Source organism: Populus euphratica, unplaced genomic scaffold (genome assembly GCF_000495115.2).
Source record: "Populus euphratica unplaced genomic scaffold, PopEup_1.0 scaffold239.1, whole genome shotgun sequence".
NCBI classification, from domain to species: Eukaryota; Viridiplantae; Streptophyta; class Magnoliopsida; order Malpighiales; family Salicaceae; genus Populus; species Populus euphratica.
In genome coordinates, this window is record NW_011500120.1 from 222,950 (window position 1) to 242,832 (window position 19,883).

The 19,883-nt window shown below is 35.6% G+C and overlaps 2 protein-coding genes and 1 long non-coding RNA gene across 3 annotated transcripts; 1 reads left to right on the plus strand and 2 right to left on the minus strand.

Moving 5' to 3' along the window:
- Positions 1-510: 510 nt before the first annotated feature.
- On the minus strand, positions 511-951 carry LOC105110102 (uncharacterized). Its single transcript, XM_011005029.1, has one exon. The coding sequence runs from the start codon at positions 949-951 to the stop codon at positions 511-513; it is 441 nt and encodes a 146-aa protein (XP_011003331.1).
- Positions 952-3,909: 2,958 nt separating this feature from the next.
- LOC105110086 (salt stress root protein RS1-like) lies at positions 3,910-4,760 on the plus strand. Its single transcript, XM_011005000.1, has 2 exons — positions 3,910-4,261; positions 4,370-4,760. The coding sequence occupies exons 1-2, from the start codon at positions 4,151-4,153 to the stop codon at positions 4,643-4,645; spliced, it is 387 nt and encodes a 128-aa protein (XP_011003302.1). The 5' UTR covers positions 3,910-4,150; the 3' UTR covers positions 4,646-4,760.
- An 8,132-nt stretch (positions 4,761-12,892) lies between these two features.
- Positions 12,893-18,917, minus strand: LOC105110087 (uncharacterized). Its single transcript, XR_839402.1, has 3 exons — positions 18,748-18,917; positions 13,429-13,430; positions 12,893-12,902 (listed from the first exon to the last, which is right to left on the minus strand). It is a non-coding gene; the product is annotated as an uncharacterized LOC105110087 (long non-coding RNA).
- Between the last annotated feature and the right edge of the window lie 966 nt (positions 18,918-19,883).

Sequence of the window (19,883 nt, forward strand, 5' to 3'; positions counted from 1 at the left end):
TTGGTATGCAGAATGATTCTGGAGTCTGGACCCCGAATAGTTGTTTTCCAAACTTAGTATGCGCAAAACAATGTGGCCCCAGCAAAATGGAACCCCCAAGACCCTTTACTGAGGAGGGCCCGAGGGATTCGAAGTTCAAACTCTGCAGCAATCAAAATCTCGAGTCATGGTAGAAAGAGGGCATAGATGAGCCTTTTCAAATTGGATGCACGATTAAGCAACAGAATAACCAGTAAAAGCAGGGCTGTATCAAGAAAGAATGAAAAGAACAATACCGTAAAATAGTTGAGTAAAGCAACAGAAAACATGAAAAATTTAATAGTTGAGTTGAGTTCATGCATGCCATTAATGTGTATTGAATCCTATTATATGTTCACAGAAAAAGAAAAGGCCAGAAAAAAACGATAGAGTGGCGGGGAAAACCCACCTCAAAGCTCTGTCTCTCATATTCAAACATGGAGCAAGTGCAGATGTACAGAAAGAAGCAGAAAGAGGAGACGATAATTGGAATCAAAATAATCCAAACAAGATGGAGAAACCAAGAACAATGAGCCAAACAATATGAACAAGAAGCAGAGCTTGAGCAGCAGCCCCATTATTTCCAACCTCGCAGAAACCCTTCTTGGTCACCTTGGTCCCTGCGCATCGTGCATCATCACATCCACACCAGTAAGTCACACCGTCCACGCCACAAACAGGGTCTGGCCGGAAGCACTTAACAGGGCAGGAGGAGACAGGGGATCTTCTGCTCCATTCTCCGCACGCATCATCATCATCATCGTCGTTGTTGTTATGGTCTAGGGTTGGTAATCGGATTGGATTTGCATCTGATCGGACGGTGGGGGCAGAGAAGAGGGCAATGGAGGTAATGAGGAGGAAATGTATTAACAATGTGGATGGCATCATCATCATCATCTTCTTCTTCTTCGGGAACGGAAGCTGATAAATCATGGGAAATTCCAGTTCCCGTCAGGAAGATGAAATCATGGAAATTAAGACAGAAAGGAAAGGTAAATTACAGAAAGAAGGCATATACTAAGCTTAGCTGCTTGAGGTTGGCCGCCTGGCCCATCTCATGTGTCCTTTTCTTTTTCTTTAGGTTTGTTCGCCAACTTTTATCTGTCTGCTCTTGTGTGCTTTTCTTGCCTCGTAATGCAAAAGCTTACACCACACACACGTCTTTCAAAATACTCCTCCCTTGTAATAATATTCACATGAATTACTGCTATGTTTATTACTAAACTAGAAAGAAAGAAAGAAAGAAAGATGTCCTCCCTTGTAATAATATTCACATGAATTACTGCTATGTTTATTACTAAACTAGAAAGAAAGAAAGAAAGAAAGATGATTGCCAATGATGATATGGAAAACATCCAAGGTTTTTGTACTTGTAATAATTATAATATGATTTAAAACTATTTAATGTTTTGCTCTATGATTACCTTCATGTGGCTACCATTTACTAATTAATCTTTCCTATTATTTTCTCAGATTTTATTTTATATTACACTTGTGTTGTGTGTGTATAACTCAAACTTACCCATCAAATTAGATTAAGTATTTGTAGGATTATTAATTAAATAATTGAAATCATATCATAAGAATCCAAAATACAACAAAAATAAGCAAAAATATAATTTTTTTTCTTGAATGGATATGCAATTTAAATTATTATTCATTCTCAATTTTAAAGAGATATTACAAATTTTATCACTTGATTTTATGGTTTTATTATAAAGGGGTCCAATTGCAATATAATTATAATATCACACATAATTCAATTCTTGTATTATCCAGGGTACTTGTACAATCACACTAGAGAAAATAAATCAATCTCATCCTTTGAAAGATGAGGGGCTTGTCTCCTAGGAATATCAGACGCATCCTTGTTATTGAGATAATATTTATTTTATTCTTAAAGAGATGTACGATTGTATTAGAAAGATTATGTTAAATACTTCTAAAATAAACTACATTATAGTATTAGGAAGACATTGGTTTCTTCCCCGGTAATTATAGAAAAAGTGAATTCATTCCATCTTTGAAAAGATGAGGAGCTTGTATCCTAGGGAGCTCCTGGATAATAGAAAATATTGTTACTTTGAACAATTTAATTTATATATAAGAAATTTACATTCTTAGTTGGTGACATTATATATTTACATTTCCTTTTAAGGTACAATCAATTTATGATACTTTTGTTGAGATCATAGTCTTAGGCCTAAAAAGTGAAAGAACAAAGTTTCTTCGATGGATGTCTTCTAGGAGATCACTAAATAGAGTTCTATAATGATATAGTTTGAACTGATACTCCACTTGTACTTTATCAAAAGCTTTTCAAAATTTCAAAGCTCTAATTGTGCTCGTTGTGCTCGTAAAATGGACATATGTATAACATGAATTTTCTTACCTTACTAAGCTCATAGGCAAGCTGAAGGAAGTCCTCCTCAGACTTGGAGCAATTAAATTATTGCCTAAACTTTCCTAAGTAATAAAGACTTGCTGATGCACTGACAAAACAAGTATGCCAGTAGTTTTAGGAAAGTCTATGACACTTCTCATTTCAATAGTTTTTTGATGATTTATATTTAGTGGTAATTAGGGATGTCAATAACCTGACTCTTGAAAGAAAAATTAATGATTTTTTTTTATTTTCTCACAGATGATATCACCGATGAGGTTTGAAATTAGCCAATAAGGTTGAGGGCTAAGATGATGTCTTGAATAATAGGTTAATTTTCTGGTTCTAATGATCTGAATCATTCTCTCTAGTTAAGGTGACTAATGGATAATACCGAATACTTGTAAAAGATTTTCCCTTGTGAATTTAAAAACTCTCAAATGCTTAAATGGGTATTGTTTTGAATAATAGGTTAATCTTCTGGTTCTAATGATCTGAATCATTCTCTCTAGTTAAGGTGGCTAATGGATAATACCGAATACCTATAAAAAATTTTCTCTTGTGAATTTAAAAACTCTCAAATGCTTAAATGAGTATTGTTTTAGAAAAAATGCAGAGAAGAATGCTACAAATAGATATATAATAAGAAGTGGAGAAAAAAAAGAACATGCCTTTGAGAGATATTGTGGTCTCTTTTTATAGTCCATTCAGCTTGTCATTTTTTTAAAAGAAAAGGGGTTAAAGTATAAATAACATATTTCTAAATTATCAAGATAAATATCTTTAGCTCGTTAAGGAATAAAATATCTTTATTTTATCAAAGTAAAATATTTCTAACTTATTAGAGTAATCATAGAGCCTAATATTCTTTAAAGTTAAAAAAGATCACAAACTCAACACTTGGTTGAGTTTGAAGATAGTGGGTTTGACATCTCGTCAGACTCATGCATGTCTATGCTTAGCACTTGACCGAGTTTAGGGATAATAGATCTAGTAACTTACCAGACCTATATATATTTAAGCTTAGCATTTGATCGAATCCAAAGATACTAAGTTATTACCATGATTATTTTTTTAGAAAAGAAGATCGAGGTAAAAAAACAAAAATATTGATCCATCACCATATATGTTTTTTCCCTTCAGGTTGTTATCATACTTTTCTTCAATCCTATTCGGACTTTTTTCCATTGCTTGATAACCAAAATCCTGAAGGCAACAGCCACACAAACTGCCAGTTGTAGATGCAAGTTTTTCCGGTTAATTCTGGTTGTTGCCCTAGCTTAATGTAATGGCCAAAACTTAAGCAAGTCCAATTTTGCTCGTCTCTTCCTCGACTCGAGTAGTTACGGATTGAGGACAGCTAAAGTGAGAAAACAGTCTCTAAATATAATCAAGAAAAAATATAATAAATCAGAGTCACTAGGAGGAGAGGAGTAAGCGAGGAAAAGACACTTGGAACCAACGAATCCAGCAGTTTTTAACTGTAATAACTGGCTGTCTGGCTCCAACATGAAAATCGCCGAACAGAGGCATGCTGTCCATAGGAAAAGGTCATGCACAGGTTTGCCAAACAAATTTGTCTCAAATATGGAAAAATGAATCAACTATATATTATGCACTCCCATCGTAATCAAAGTTGATCCCTCAACCTCAAATCACATTCTTGGGAATCGATAGCCATTTGTGTTTCTGATTTTAATCACTCTGCCGCCTCAGAATCCCGCATCCATTCCAACGGTGAAAAACATCATGGGAGGCTGTGCGGGTAAATTCAAGGGCTCTGATGATTTGTCTCCAGAGCCCCTCCCAAGTGACGCTCCTGTCAACCCTGACCAGGCTGAGGGCGAGACCGTTGCTAAGGTATGTTAATTACCTTAACTTTATCTTCTTCATTCTTTCGGTGTTGATGATCTTTTATTGTGAATGCATGAATGAGTCTTATAATCCACACTATGTGAATATATGCAGGAGCAGGAGGTGGGTGAGATCAAGACTGAAGCACCTTTGGTAGATGTCTCCGAGCAAAAACACGAGGGTGAGAAACCCGCCGAGCCAGAGATTCCTGCTGCCGAGCCCGAGAAGAAAGATGAAACCCCTGCTGGCAGACCAGAGGACAAGGTTGAGGCCGCCGCTGCACCTGAGAAGAAAAAGGAAACCCCTCCTGCCAAAGAGACTGAGAACAAGGAATCAGATGTTGCTCCTACCAAAGAAGCAAACAAAGAGACTCCTCCGGTTACCGTCTGATCTGAAATGAAATAAATTGTGTTGACAGACAATTATAAACCAGATAATCAGATGTGCCAGAAAGTCCAATTGTTAATGTAAGATTATTGGTTTTTTACATCTTTTGTTGTCCAAACTTGCGTCGCAGGATCGTCAACCCTGTGATAAATTTCCCCTTTAAGTAAATTACTTCATTTTAGCGCGTGTAAGAAACATTTGCCACAGTGATGAACCGAATTCATCATTCTAATGAAACATTTTCTTCTTCTTTCTTCTGGGTTTGTAGATGTATTCTGCTTTTGATTTGCCGCTATGTATATTTGACAGCTTATGATGGAAAATCACACCTCATTAGTTCAAAATCAAAAACCATCAATTGCTTGAATTAATCTCTAAGATAACTTTCAACCTGATGTTACGAACTGACAAAATAACCATTCTTTCTCTGCTAAGCCTGAATTTGCTGCTGTGTTTGGTTCTGAATTACCAGTTCTTGCCAACCTGAAATGAAAAGGAAATACAGTTCGCTTAACTAGTGTCGTATTTCGTATCTATGCTAACCTTCTCCATCGTGGCTAGAGTCTTCTCCTGTTGGAAATCAGAACTAACATCAATCAAATCTTGATTTGTGGATCAAATTTCAGCAAGTAAATGAGATTGTAATTACTGGAACCAGGTCCTAAACTTTAGATATTTGTTTTTACAGTTTACCTTTTCAGACTAGATGTTATTCCTTTATAAACAGAGAAAGACAAGATAGAAAATATAAGCTTTTCCTATTCTTTTCTTCAATTTCAATTTTATTATGGTATCAAAGAACCATCCTTGTGCATGATATTGCTCACTTTTGCTTCCGCCAATTTTGTTAACCACCATGACAGAAACTTCATCAGAAAAGAAGTTGACAGAGGTTATGGATTTCAACGATCCCTATTATATTCACCTCTCAAATCACACCGGGCACGCTATCGTCACTCAACTCTTGGAAGGTGACAACTATGCAATGTGGAGTCGTGCTATGATGATGTCTCTGGAAGCCAAGAACAAGCTTGGCTTTGTTGACGGGACAATCATAGAACCATTGGAGAAGGATCCTAAGTGTGGAGCTTGAAGAAGATGCAATCAAATCGTGAAGTCTTGAATCCTCAATTCAATCAATCCAACCCTGACTAATACTGTGATTTTCTCCAACAAAACTGCTGAAGTATGGGCAGATCTTAATGAACGATTCTTACAAGGAAATCTTTCTCGTATTTTCTTGAACTCAAACGAGGGATCGTGGAGCACTGTTAACAACAACAGTCCATAGCAGCCTACTATACAAAACTCAAGTCTTTTTGGGACGAGCTAGGATCGTACAACGATCCAACTACATGTAATTGTGCAGGTTTGAAGCAGAATGCTGAAAGGGAAGAGTAAGAACGAATGCTTTAGTCCCTCGTGGGGTTGGATGAATGACATATACTCAGCCATTCATGGACAAATCCTTTAGATGCTACCACTTTCTAGTATAAAAAAAAATCTACCCATTACTACTCTCAGAAGAAAACAATGACAGCTTGCTGATACTCGCAACAGCACTATTCACGCCATTCACGTGAAGAGAAGCATAAAGTGTTAACTTTTAAGGCTCAGGGTTGGATGTATACTCTGCATCTCTTCTCTTGTGGAAGGATGTCTTGTATAGACAAATATATATATTGGTTCTATCTTTCTGAAAGAAATATAGTAATGTATATCTGACTCTTATAGAGTATGTTTTCTATATATAGAAAACTATCCTCTAATTCAGTGACTAATTACATGTTAACACCTCCCCTCAAGTTGGTGCGAATATATCTTCTAAGCCTAACTTGTCTAAAGACTTATAAAGAGCTTCCGCAGGGACTGCATGGGTTAGAATATCTGCTAATTGCTTACTTGATCTGACAAAGGGATGTCCATTAACTTCAGAAGTAACTTTTTCTTGATGAAGTGTCGATCTACCTCAATGTGTTTAGTTCGATCATGCTGGACTGGATTATTAGCTATCTCCCATGCTGCCTGATTGTCACAGTATAGTAACATAGGTTTCTTAGGTTCAAAACCTATTTCTGTGAGTAAGGTCCTGAGCCATAACAATTCGCATATTCCATGTACCATCCCTCTATACTCTGTTTCTGCTGAGGATCGCGCTGTCACATTTTGTTTTTTACTTCGCCATGTGACAAGATTTCCTGCAACAAATGTAAAATAACTAGAGGTGGATCTCCGGTCATTGAGATTCCCTGCCCAATCTGCATCAGTAAATCCTTTCACTTCCATATTTCCATGTCTTTTAAATGTTAGTCCTTTTCCTGGAGCCCCTTTTAGATAACTCAGAATTCTCATTATGACTGTCATATGATCTTCGCTTGGAGCATGCATAAATTGACTTACCACACTAACCGCATAGGCAATGTCTAGGCGTGTATGAGATAAATAAATTAACCGCCTTACCAATCGCTGGTATCTTTGTTGGTACCTGATTTGGGTGAATGGCCAAACAATGATTTTGAACAATAAGAGACTACTGGTTTGCATTCTAGCATACCCATTTCAGATAATAGGTCCAATATATACTTTCATTGTGACAAGTATATCCCATCTTTAGTTCTTGCAACTTCAATTACCAAAAAATATTTCAGTCCTCCTAAATCTTTCATTTCGAATTCGGTAGACAAACATTCTTGTAGCTTTTTTATTTCATCTGTGTCATCACCAGTTACGATCATATCGTCTACATAAATAATGAGCAGTGTAACTTTACTATTCTTCTGTTTGATGAATAAAGTGTGATCAGAGTTACCTTGTTGATAACCAATTCGTTTCATAGCTTCTGTGAATCTCCCAAACCAGGCTCTTGGCGATTGCTTCAAGCCATACAATGCTTTCCGTAATCTACACACTTTTCCACTTGATTGTGAACTGTTAAACCCAGGTGGGAGCTGCATATAGACTTCTTCTTCCAGATCCTCATGGAGAAATGCATTCTTCACATCAAATTGCTTCAAAGGCCAACTGAAATTTGCTGCTAAAGACAACAAGACTCTGATGGTGTTCATTTTTGCAACTGGAGCAAAAGTTTCTTGATAGTCAATGCCGAATGACTATGTGTACCCCTTTGCTACCAGCCTTGCCTTGAACCGATCAATTGTGCCGTCTGCTCTATGTTTGAGGTTGAATATCCACTTGCAGCCCACTGGTTTTTTTTTTTCCTAAAGGGAGTGATACAATACTCCATGTGTCATTTTTTTGTAATGCACTCATTTCAACCTCCATTGCTTCTACCCATTTTGGGTGTTGTAAGGCATCCTCAACCTTTGTAGGTATTTTTATATTTTCCATCTCACTTATGAAGGCTTGATGTTGTAGTGGTAGTTTGTGTGTAGAGACATACTGTGTGATTGCATATTTTGCTTTGCCATTTGGGGAGTACCTGTCAGGGGCCTTTCCACGGTTTTGTCTAGGAGGGAGAGAGTAGTATGGGGTAGATAATAAAGGTAAAGAGGAAGGGCTTTCAGTGTTACTTACCTCATGGATATCCGGTCGATCTTGAACATGGATTTGTGTAGAGGAAGGGGTTATTTCATCATGCATGTATTTTTCTTCTACATCATTGTTATAGTGTGCATTGCACTCTATGTCTTTTTTCCCTGCACTGTCCGTTGCACATATTCTGGAGCTGGGCTTTGTATTTCCTTCCCCAGCATTACTAATTATGCATGTACTAGTTTCCATTTCTTCCCCTGAAGCTGACTGCTGCTGCTTTATATTTCCTTCCCCTGAATCCGTGTTTCCTTCCCCTGAATCAGACTAAAGATCAATCCAGTTGTAGGTATCATATTCCAGGTTCCCCTGAGGACTAGAGCTAGATGGATTCATGTGGAAACAATATTCTATTTCAGAGAAGGTAACATCCATACTGACATGCATCTGGTGAGAAGAAGGATGGTAGCACCGGTATCCCTTTTGGTGAGGATTGAAACCAAGAAAGACACATCGTACTGCGCATGGTTTCAGTTTTGTGTGCTAAGTTTTCTGCAGGTGGACATAAGCTACACATCCAAACACACGAGGTTCTAAGTATAGGAGGGATGGAATCTGAATGTGTTGAGTGAGAGTCTGTAGGGGAGTGTTGAAGGAGAGGACTTGAGATGGCATCCGATTGATGAGATACACAGCATAGGTTACTACATCAATCCAATAATGTTGAGGGACATGGGCACCAATGAGAAGAGCTCTAGTAGTTTCAAGAATATGCCTGTTTTTGCGTTCTGTCATACCATTTTGTTGTGGAGTACACGGACAAGTAGTCTTATGGAGAATACCATTGTTTTGAAAGAAACTCAAGAGTTTAGAGTTAAGATATTCTCCACCATTATCTGATCGAATAATCTTCATCGGCAGGGAGAACATAGTGCACACCATGCGATAAAAAATTACGAATATATTACACACATCACTCTTGTGTTGCATAGTATATAACCAAGCCATTTTGGTGCAATCATCGACAAATGTAATAAACCATCGAATTCCAGATTGGGAAGTAACTAGAGTAGGTCCCCAAATATCAGAGTGGATCAATTCAAAAGGCTTTGTTCTTTTATTCATGTTTACAGGATATGAGGTTCGATGGCTCTTGGCCAAGATGCAAACATTACACTTAAGAGAAGAACTTGGATCCGGAATGTCATCAAAGAGGGAAGGAAATAATTTTTCTAAGTAGCCAAAGGATGCATGACCTAGCCGACGATACCATAACCAAATATTCTTGTGATTATTACCATTGTGACTCTAAACTTGATGGACATAACCTGAAGCAACGTCATCTACATAGTATAACCCCTTCCTCTTAGTACCACGTCTAATGATCGCTTGAGTCCTGATATCCTGAAGTAAGCAAAACGTGGGAAACATTAATACCACATAATCCAATTCTTCTGTAATTTAACTAACAAACAATAAATGATTTGAAAGTGCAGGGACAAGTAAACAATTATGTAGTGAAAGATTAGGAGTGAGAACAATTGATCCTGCTCCAATGACTGGGGTAGACTCTCCATTGGCTGTCATGACTTTTTTCTTTAGACGGGGGAGTCATGTATTGGAATAATGATTTGTTATAAGTCATATGGTCTATGGCACCCGAGTCAATGATCCAACTTGTATCATGAACCGTGGATGTCGACAAAACCACTCCAATTTTACCTGTGGCTAAAGCCTGGTCAATTTTCACTAAGGAGAGTAATTCACCCAGTTTAGTGTGGTCTTTTTGGCTTATTCCCATGACAGCAAAACTAGAAGGAATTTCTATTGTAGTGGTTAATTTTGCTTGGACTGGTCGTTTATTGCTTCTTGCTTTACTTTGCTTCTGTTTTTCTAGAAACCAGTCAGGGTAGCCATGAATCTCAAAACAAGTGTCTCTGGTATGACGACTTCCATTACAATGGCTACAACGCAACTTATCTTTTTCTGCTTCCTCAATAGCTCGAAGAGTGCGCAAGTTAAAAGAGGTGGTGGATTTGGAAATCATTGCAATTGATGATCCTTCACTAGTGTTCTTTGCTCCCAGCATGGTGACTTGTCGCTGAGCCTCTCGTCGAATTATATTGAAGCACTCTTCAATACTTGGAACAGATTTCTTACGAAGAAGATCACTGCGTATTGAATCAAATACTTCATCCAAACCTACAAGAAAGTCATAGATAAGGTCCTTTTGAATTTCTTCTTGTCTGGTTCTAAGATCTACAGCACATATCATTTTAATCGGTCGTAGCTTATCAATTTCCTGCCATACACTATTCAGCTCTGCGTAATACAAGTTAACTGGATGCCCATTCTATTTTGTCCTCATGGCTTTGCAGTGTAGCTCATAGAATTATGACTCATCAGCCCCATCACAGAAGGTTTGAGTGGCATTATCCCAGATTTCCTTGGCTAATGACAGGTTTATAAATAAACCAATAAGATGAGGCTCCATGGTTTTCAACAACCATCCTCGTACCACTGCATCTTCAGTGCACCACTTTGAGTAACCAGAATTTCCTTTTTCCACTCTAGCATTCTGCCCAGTTAAGTAGCCAAGTTTGTTCAATCCAGCAGCGTGCAGTTCAAGCATACGTGACCAGATTAGCGTGCAGTTCAAGCATACGTGACTAGATTTTAAAGTTTGTCTCATTCAATTTAAATCCAAAGGGTAAGGTGTTTATGTTAGGTGTTTCAACAGAGATTGATGTCTAGTTTATGGGAATAAAAGAAGTATTTGTGTCATCCATGGTTGGTCCCTTGTTTCAAGACCAATTCCAGGTGAAGATTAATGTGGCGGCTGAAAAGTTAAAGGGAGATTTTAGCTTTCAACCTTGCTCTGATACCATGTTAACTTTTAAGGCTTAGGGTTGGATGTATACTCTGCATCTTATTCTTCTCCTGTGGAGGGATGCCTTATATAGGCAAATATATATATGTCGATTACATCTTTCCTATTCTGAAAGGAATACAACAATGTATATCCTTTCAGGGCTCATATAGAGTATGTCTTCTATATATAGAAAACTACCCTCTAATTCAGCTAATTACATGTTAACATAAAGAACACAGAGAATAGACAACCTACAAATAGAGAAGGGAAATTCCTGTATTGCACACACTGTGAGGGAGATGCACATATATAGTCGACCACTACTATTACATCATTGGCTTTCCATCAGGGCATAAATTTCATGGCAAAGCAGTTAAGCCACCAAATACGAAGAAAAATTTCACAACTAATAATGCTCTCGGTATGATCAAACCCACCAAGGCAGAGAACACAAACTAGAACTTTCTTCAATTCATAGAAGAGGAATACAATTAAATAAGGGCTTTACTTGGTAAGAACCAGTTTTTGTGGCAATGTGACAGGTAACCTCAATCCCAAATGTTATACGGCCTTCGATCATTGATAGTGGTGCAAGAGACCATATATCCTTCTCCTCCAATATTTTGCATCATACACCTTACCATAACATTGTTTGTTTGCCTAATGGGTCGCACATAGACACCCGATCTGTTGGCATGGTATAAGTTAATTCAAACTTATTCCTAAAAAAATGTCCTTACCTTCCTTTTGGGTTAATTTACTCTCCGTTAGTAAACTTGCTCTTAATTTACGTTGTATCATCATTTTTCACCCTAACTTTTGTATCTTATAGGACCTGAAAATGATGAAGATGATTGGTATGGGGAAGGAGCATAATAGTCTGTACTACCTATCCAAACACACATCCATCAAGTCACCACCGGAAATTCAAGTTAGCACCATCTCTACCATTACATATTTATAGCATTGTTGCCTAAGATATCCTTATACTACACCATTATAATTTTTATCCAAAATAATTCCTAAGGTTTTTTTTTATCCTAATAAGCATTGTAAGATTTTTCCCATGGCAAAACAGATTAGATTGCCTTTAAACTTATCACATGTGCCTTTTAATCTCATACATTGTGACATTTAAGGTTCCATTGCATTCATTCATATTTTGGTGCTAGCTATTTTTTTTTTTAACTATTTTAGATAATTTCTCATACTACACTTAGATACATCTCATGATATTCAAATAAAAAACACAAGATTTACTAAAATCCTTCATCGTATTTGTTAAAACACAATTCCAATGCATTGTTAAACAAGTTAAAACATTCAATGGAATGAGTTCATTTTAATGCGACTTTTTTTCTAAAGACTTGGAAATCCTTTTTCATCATTCTTGTTCATCTATACTAGAACAAAATAGAGTCAAAGAACGCAAACATTATAATGTCTTAAATGTTGCTTATGCTCTATGATTCCAAGCTTTTTTACCATATATATTTTGAAGGGAAATCATTCTTACTACTGTATATATAATAAATAGATTATCGACTCCCATTTTCTTTAAAAGCACACCATATAATAAGCTATATAACAACACAACCCATTACAACCATATGAAAATATTCGACTGTATAGTTATGGCACTTACATTAATCCCTTATGTAAGTTTGATTCCAGGCCACACCAACGTATTTTTATAGGGTACTTATTTGGCCAAAAAACATATCACCTATATGATCTTCCATAAAAACCTTTTTTTTTTCTAGTCTTAATATGCATTTCCATGAAATAATATTTTCATTTTCCACCCAATCCCAAGACACATAAACTGACTATCAAGACCCTTTGATCCTACCTTTACCTTTATCAGATGATACATATCAACTTATACTCACCACTCCTCTAACCGTGCATACCCAACTGAACTAACAACAATAACTTCATCACCAAGTATTATAACATCATCTAACATCCAGCCCAACCCCACTACTCCATGTTCATATGATCACCCCATGCTAGCACCAACCTCTTTATAGTCACCACCTCCTAAATAAATCCATGCCTCGTACACTCAACATGCCCATATTAGAAACCGTTTCACCCATTGTTCTTTAATGTAATCAATGTAAACACCACCTATCATTATGCTTTCCTCTAGGTCATCATCTTATTGTCCAGGTACATATCATCCTTCATCTAACTTTGTTTCTTATGATCAATTATCTCCCTCTTATTGTTGTCCTATCACTAGTCTCTCCCTTTCTATAGTGAACCTAAATCCTTTGCGCAAGATGATTCTAATCCAAGATGGAGGGAGGCAATGTTGGTTGAATTGACAGCTCTTAAACATAACAAAACATGGATTTTATGTCCCATACCAATGGAAAAACAAGCCTTTAGAAGCAAACGAGTATAAAAGATTAAATACCGCTTTGATGGCACAATCGAAAGATACAAAGCGCACTTTGTTACCAAAAGATATACACAAATAAAAGGTCTTAACTATACTAAAACCTTTTCACTTGTAGCCAAATTAGTCACCCTCAAATGCTTACTTATTGTTTTAGCTATCAGACGTTAGTCCTTATATTAACTTGCTGTCTACAATGCCTTCATCCATAGGGATTGGAATGAAGCAGTTTACATGTTACCTATTTCCAATCTTCATGAAAATATGGTACGTTGACTTTAAAAGTCACTATATAGTTAAAGCAAGCATCACACACTCAGTTATTAAATTTTTCAAAAACCATCAAATGAGTTGGCTTTTAATAATCTAAGGCAGATTATTCCTTGTTCACTAAGGTATGAGGTGTTTCTTTACAATAATATTACTTTATGTTGATGATATAATCATCATATGAAATGACAACACTGCAATTAAAGAACTTAAGAGATTTTTACACATTAATTTTCGAATTAGGCCACCTTAGATATTTTTTTAGAATTAAAGTTGCATACTCAAAGCAAGGCATTGTTATTTCTCAATGTATATACACTCTGGGTATACTTGAGGATGCAAGTATAAGTGGGGCAAAACCAATTAAAATTTCAATGAAGCAAAGTCAAAGGTTCACACCTTCAAATGGAGAACTACTCAAAGACTCATCATAATATAGATGCCTTGTTGTTCGCCTTATATATCTCACTATCACAAGGCCGAACATCACCTTCTTAGTTTATATTCTCAGCCAAATTATGTAACAACAAGAGAGACCTTACCTTGAGGTAGCATTCTGTGTCCTATGCTACTTGAAAAAAACACTAAGTCAAGGTTTCCTAATCACATCACATTGCAAGCTGCAATTGAAATGATATTGTGATGTTAACAAGGCAAGATGTCCAACAACCAGAAGATTTGTTATAGGTTTTTATTTCTTTCTTGGATAAGCACCCATATCCTGAAAAAACAAGAAACAATCAATCATGTCATGATCCTTAACAGAATTATAATATAGATCCATGACCTCTCTCACTTGTGAATTAGTGTAGCTTAAACATATTTTGCAAGACTTGCTGGTAACACACTCATTGCCAACTTTCTTATATTACGACAACTAACCTCGTGTTCTATGAACGCACAGAACATTTTAAAATTGATTGCCACATTATGCGTGAGAAAATACAATTAGTATTAGTCAAGATAGCTCACATTTGTTCAGCTCAATAGATAGTTGACATATTTAGTAAGCCACTTGACAACTTATTGTTCCATGCTCTTCTTCATAAGTTAGGAATTTTAGACATCCATACGCCAACTTGAGAGGGCATGTTGGAAATCATAACCAACATTAATCAAAGCTTGATTTGTGGATCAAATTTCAATAAATAAATGAGATTATAATTACTATAATTAGATCTTAAGTTTAACAATTTACCTTTTTAGACTAGATGTTATTCCTTTCTATAAAAAGAGCAAGTGAGTTGTAAAAAGATAAGAAAAAAAACAAAAGCCTTTTGTATTCTTTTCTCTACTATCTATTTTATTATCTCTAGAAGGATATAGCTTACAACCTTTTCAGCATAATGCATACGATTAGATTTTTCCCTAGATATTGCTACAAATGTTAGAAAGGAATATCATAACCTATTTTTGGGTTCTTCCTAATTATATTTTCTTTTCTTAAAAAAAAACACTAAAATAATGTCATTTTAAATTGTATTATTCTCTTCTTCCCTGCCTCATGCAGAGGCAGGGAAGAAGAAGATTTTAATCTTTTTTCCCTGTTATTCTCTCTCTCTTTCCCCTTTCACTTGCCCACAAAACCCATACATAAGCCATCCCCCTTACCCTGCCACAATTAATACAATTATGCTCTGCAGACAACTGGCCACCTTAACGTGCAATGGTAAGGTAGCTCCATTTTCCTTCTACACTTTGATGGAATAAGGCAGGGGGGACTCTCTCTCCGCCTAGCTATAAATACAAAGAAGGGAGAAAATTCCAGGAGAGGCAAAAGGTTTTGAAAAGAGAAATGAAGGGTGAACATTTGAAAACAGAGAAGGAATGAGAGATTTGAGAAAGAACAGAGAGAAGAGGACATTGTTGATAGAGGCAACACACAAGGGAAAAGAAGAATTGCAACAGCAACCTCTACTCCTCCCTGTCGCCTCCCATAACAACTCTATTAGTCAAACGTTAGCAACGCCATTGTTAGCCTCTCACCATCTTCCTCCACTACTGTAACACTATAAAAAAGAAGAAAAATAGCAGCACGGGTTGCCACAACCACTGAGCCACGACAACAACTCCTCTACCATGAGCAGCTCTGCTAACAACAGTTGTCACCACATAAACAAAAGAACAACCAGAGATAGGTAAAAGGAATAAAACAGAGAATGAGAGGAACAACAGAGTAGAAGAAAAGGCATGGATAAGAAGAAGAAAGGCTGACCACCGTCCAAGCCACTTTCCCATTAATAACTGCCAGCTACACCGCCAACACCACCACAAGGTCAGCCTACTCTCCTTTCCTCCCTCCTCCTCCTCATTTTTCTTCTTCTGCTCTGTTCTTTTCAAGCTCCATTGTTTCACTAATGAATAGTAGAGCCCAAAATGAGTAGGCTGGGCCAGTTTGGTCTAAAATTTTTTTAAATTTTTTTAATTTTTTTGTGTATTTTTTTACTAAATTTTTCTTGATATTGGCTTGTATTTTTATCCTATAAAAATATAAAATAGGTATTAAAATACCTATTTTTCATTAAAACATTAAATAAAAAAACAAAAAACATGTTTTTGTTTTCATGCATACGGTCAAGTGTCTGAAAGCAAAAAAATCATGTTATATTTTCATATGAATATGTTTAAGCATGCATTTTGATTTTAATAACTGTTTATTAAAGTCACGAGAACTTGGAAAATATTTAAAAAAATCCAAAAAAATTATTTTGTTTTCTTTTAATATCCAGAATTATGAATTTATACGTAAAACATATTTCTGATATTAAAAAAAATAATTCTTTTATTGATGTTATGATGATTAGGTTTTACTTGATATGATAAGAATCTTCTTATTGAGAAGAAATTTTTTTAAACCATAGACAGACCAGCAATTAAAAAACATGACAAGACTTTAGTTTTTTTATCAGACAATTAAACAATACAGCCTACCATAGATATGATGTATTTGAGGGTGCTAATACCTTTTCTTTATGCAATCAGTGTCTATAACCGATCTCTAAGACCAATTAAGGTTTCTAGTGACTAAAATACTAAGTGACAACTCCCTTTTTATTTTTCACTAATAAAAGACAGGAATTCCTAGTCTTTTATATTTACTAGTTAGACACTCACTTGAAAAAGTGAAAGATTGTCGTGACGCTGCACATATGCGATAAGGAATTTTTGTGTTTTATAAACTTTAAGGATTTCTTTCCAACTTTAATATAATTTCCTAAATTAGAGAGCTTTTTATTTAGATTTATTACTTGTAGCATTCAACCAGAAGTCACATGCCTTTATCATCAATCTAAAAGGTTATTTATAGGTAGTTTAATTTGTTAGAGTTTCTCAGAAATCCGATAAGTTAGTACAAATATAATGAGTAGCATGAGTCTTGACAATAAGTAAAGTATTCTATTTGTAGCCAATGATATAATATGCATCTTAGAGTTGCTTATTTCAAAGGACTAATACTTTTCATGCTTATGAGACCTTATATTTATCTTATTTTTACATTGCATCTCTTGAGATGTTAGTCAAATTAATAATCTAGATCTTTAAAATATGAGTTGTTAGGATACATGAAAACTTACTAGATATTTTATAAGCACTTGGAATTTTGAGATAGTAGTTTATCAATTGTTCAAGCGGCTAGATTTTTTTTCTTAATTCAAAAAACTCCAAACTAAAAAAAAAAGATTGAATACCTGCAAAAACAATCCAAATCTAAGAACTTAAAAAACTCTCCAATGATAAAATTAGCATATTTATAGGAATGTATAAAATAATTTAAGGTAATAGATGATTTAAAAAAGTCTTAAATTCAAGAAATAAAGATGTTTATTCTTGAGTTTTAAATTGGTTAATGCTTTAAAATCTATATGTTTTTATCTTAAGAGATGATAGGTTATGAACCTTTTACTTGGATGGTTTAATATGTATTTATACCCCCTAAACTTGTTGTTTTTAAAGAATAAAAAGACTGAAAAGTTCTTTGTTTTCGGTGATATTAATAAAAGACAAATATATTTTACATATCATTAATAAGATAGTAAGTAGGGTAGGTCACTTAAGAGATTTTGTATACACCTATAAGTATAAATAAATTATTATTTTAATATGAATGATTATTCTAGATAGAGATAATGCTAATGATTTATCATATTTTAAATATTTATATTTTAGAAGATTGTTCAGGATTAGACATATAGTCTTAGAACTTAATAATGTCTAAGTTTTTTAGATTTGACATGTTTATCAGATACACGTTTTCTTGAACTTACCATGTTATCAAGTCTACTTTTTTTTAGGATTGGCATATTTGCCAGATCTATATTACCTCGAGCTTGGTTAACTATTAAAAACAAATATTCTGGATTTGATATATTTGCTAAGAAGATTTTTATTTATAAAAATCTTAAATAAAAATCAAATCATTGCATTTTTGTATATATATTTGCTTGTGCTTCTATTTCAAATAATATGTTTTAGTTATAGAACCTTGGTAGTAGGAGATATAGTTTGTATAGTTCAAGAATTGGTTTAGTTCCTGTTATGAGAATGCTTTAATATGACCTATAGTTTGTAATTGCTACAGAAACTCAACAGGATTATTCTCTATGAATTGTGTTTCACAATTATGGTTGCAAATAGTATAAAATAAGGATTATAAGCAAGGATTCTGATCATACAGCCTGTAAACTGTAATTGGGATGCCAGTAATGCTACTAATGCAAGTTATACTAGGTTAACGAGGGTAATTTTTTTTCTTTTGGTTCCAGTAAAAGAAAGTTCTACAAGTTAGGAATGTTCTCTTTCCTTTTTCCCTCCTGGAATAGACATCTGCTACATAAGTAATTGAAAATGTGGTGTTAATGTTGAAATCAAATTCTAAGAAATTCTGCATTAACGACGATCACACCAAGATCCACGACAAGTCTCTATAGCACCCACGACGACATATTCTCCTACAGTAGGCCACTCTCCATGCCACCGGCAGATCACACCAAATCATTTTCAGCGACGCCTCCACAGCAGACCATCGACTTCAACAACCAAATCATGGTTCAGAACAGTCGCAGCCACCCACAAAACCCATAATAACCAACACCAATTCATGGTTCAGAACAGCAAAGGCAGGTAGCGTAATAGATCGTCATCTGCCACCGTCCATAGTGTCATCGCCCTTAGCAGCAACAACGGATCCAATCATCAACAAGCCCACCGTCCAATAGCGACACCACAGACACCACATCCCCTTTACTCAAACCACCGATCCCAAGCAGAATCATTTATCCACATTCTCTTGTGCCCTCGTTGTTAGCAGTGGCAACAAATTACGAAAGGCAAGGAAACAAGGGACACAAAAGCACTCAAGGCAAATTAATCAACCCTACCATATCACATGCCACCTCATCACTCTAGAGCCACATTGACGTAATAAGCCATGTCACCAAATGCCATGTAAGCAAACCTGACCTCGTCTTCCTACATTGCCACGTCATCTGAGGTCCATCTGTGGTCGAATTCGATAATTTGAATCTTGGTTGGTAAATTATTCTACCTTTTGATTTGTTGAATTTTATTGTTTTAGTTTGTATTTGTTATTCAAAGTTGTCTGTTGTTAATATTAATTTTTTTCCTAGAAAAAAAAATTCCTGCCTTGCATTTTTATTAAATATAGTTTAATAGTTTTTGTCACATGTCAATGGTGTTTCCCCTTCTCCAAGGTAGTTTATAGATAGTTATTAAATGATTTTTTTTACTTTTCTTTTGGTTTCGGTGAAGTTAACTTTGCATTTATAAATGCAAATGATGATTGCTGGAGTGGTTATATTAAAGTTAGAGATGGTGAGTTTGGCTGACAGTTTACTCAGCATCTGATTTTCTGTGCATTGCACTGATTCTAAGGTATCGATAACATCAGTGAAGTTCAGCGCCTCCTGCTTTAATTGACTTCTTGAATTTTCTTTTTGCTTGTGCATGGAATGTGATTTGCTGTGGCATTTATGTGTGTTATGTTGATATCCATGACACATAGCATGTGAATTCGTTTTTGACTTTACATTCCCCCTGGTAGCATTTCTGTAATGATAAGAAATAACTGGATATAACTAACTACGTAACTGAAAACTTGGAAGCATCCTTATTTTGATTCTCTCCTCCGGCGAGCACAAGCTTATCATCATATTGTGAACACCCAGTGCATGTGAGCCGTGTCA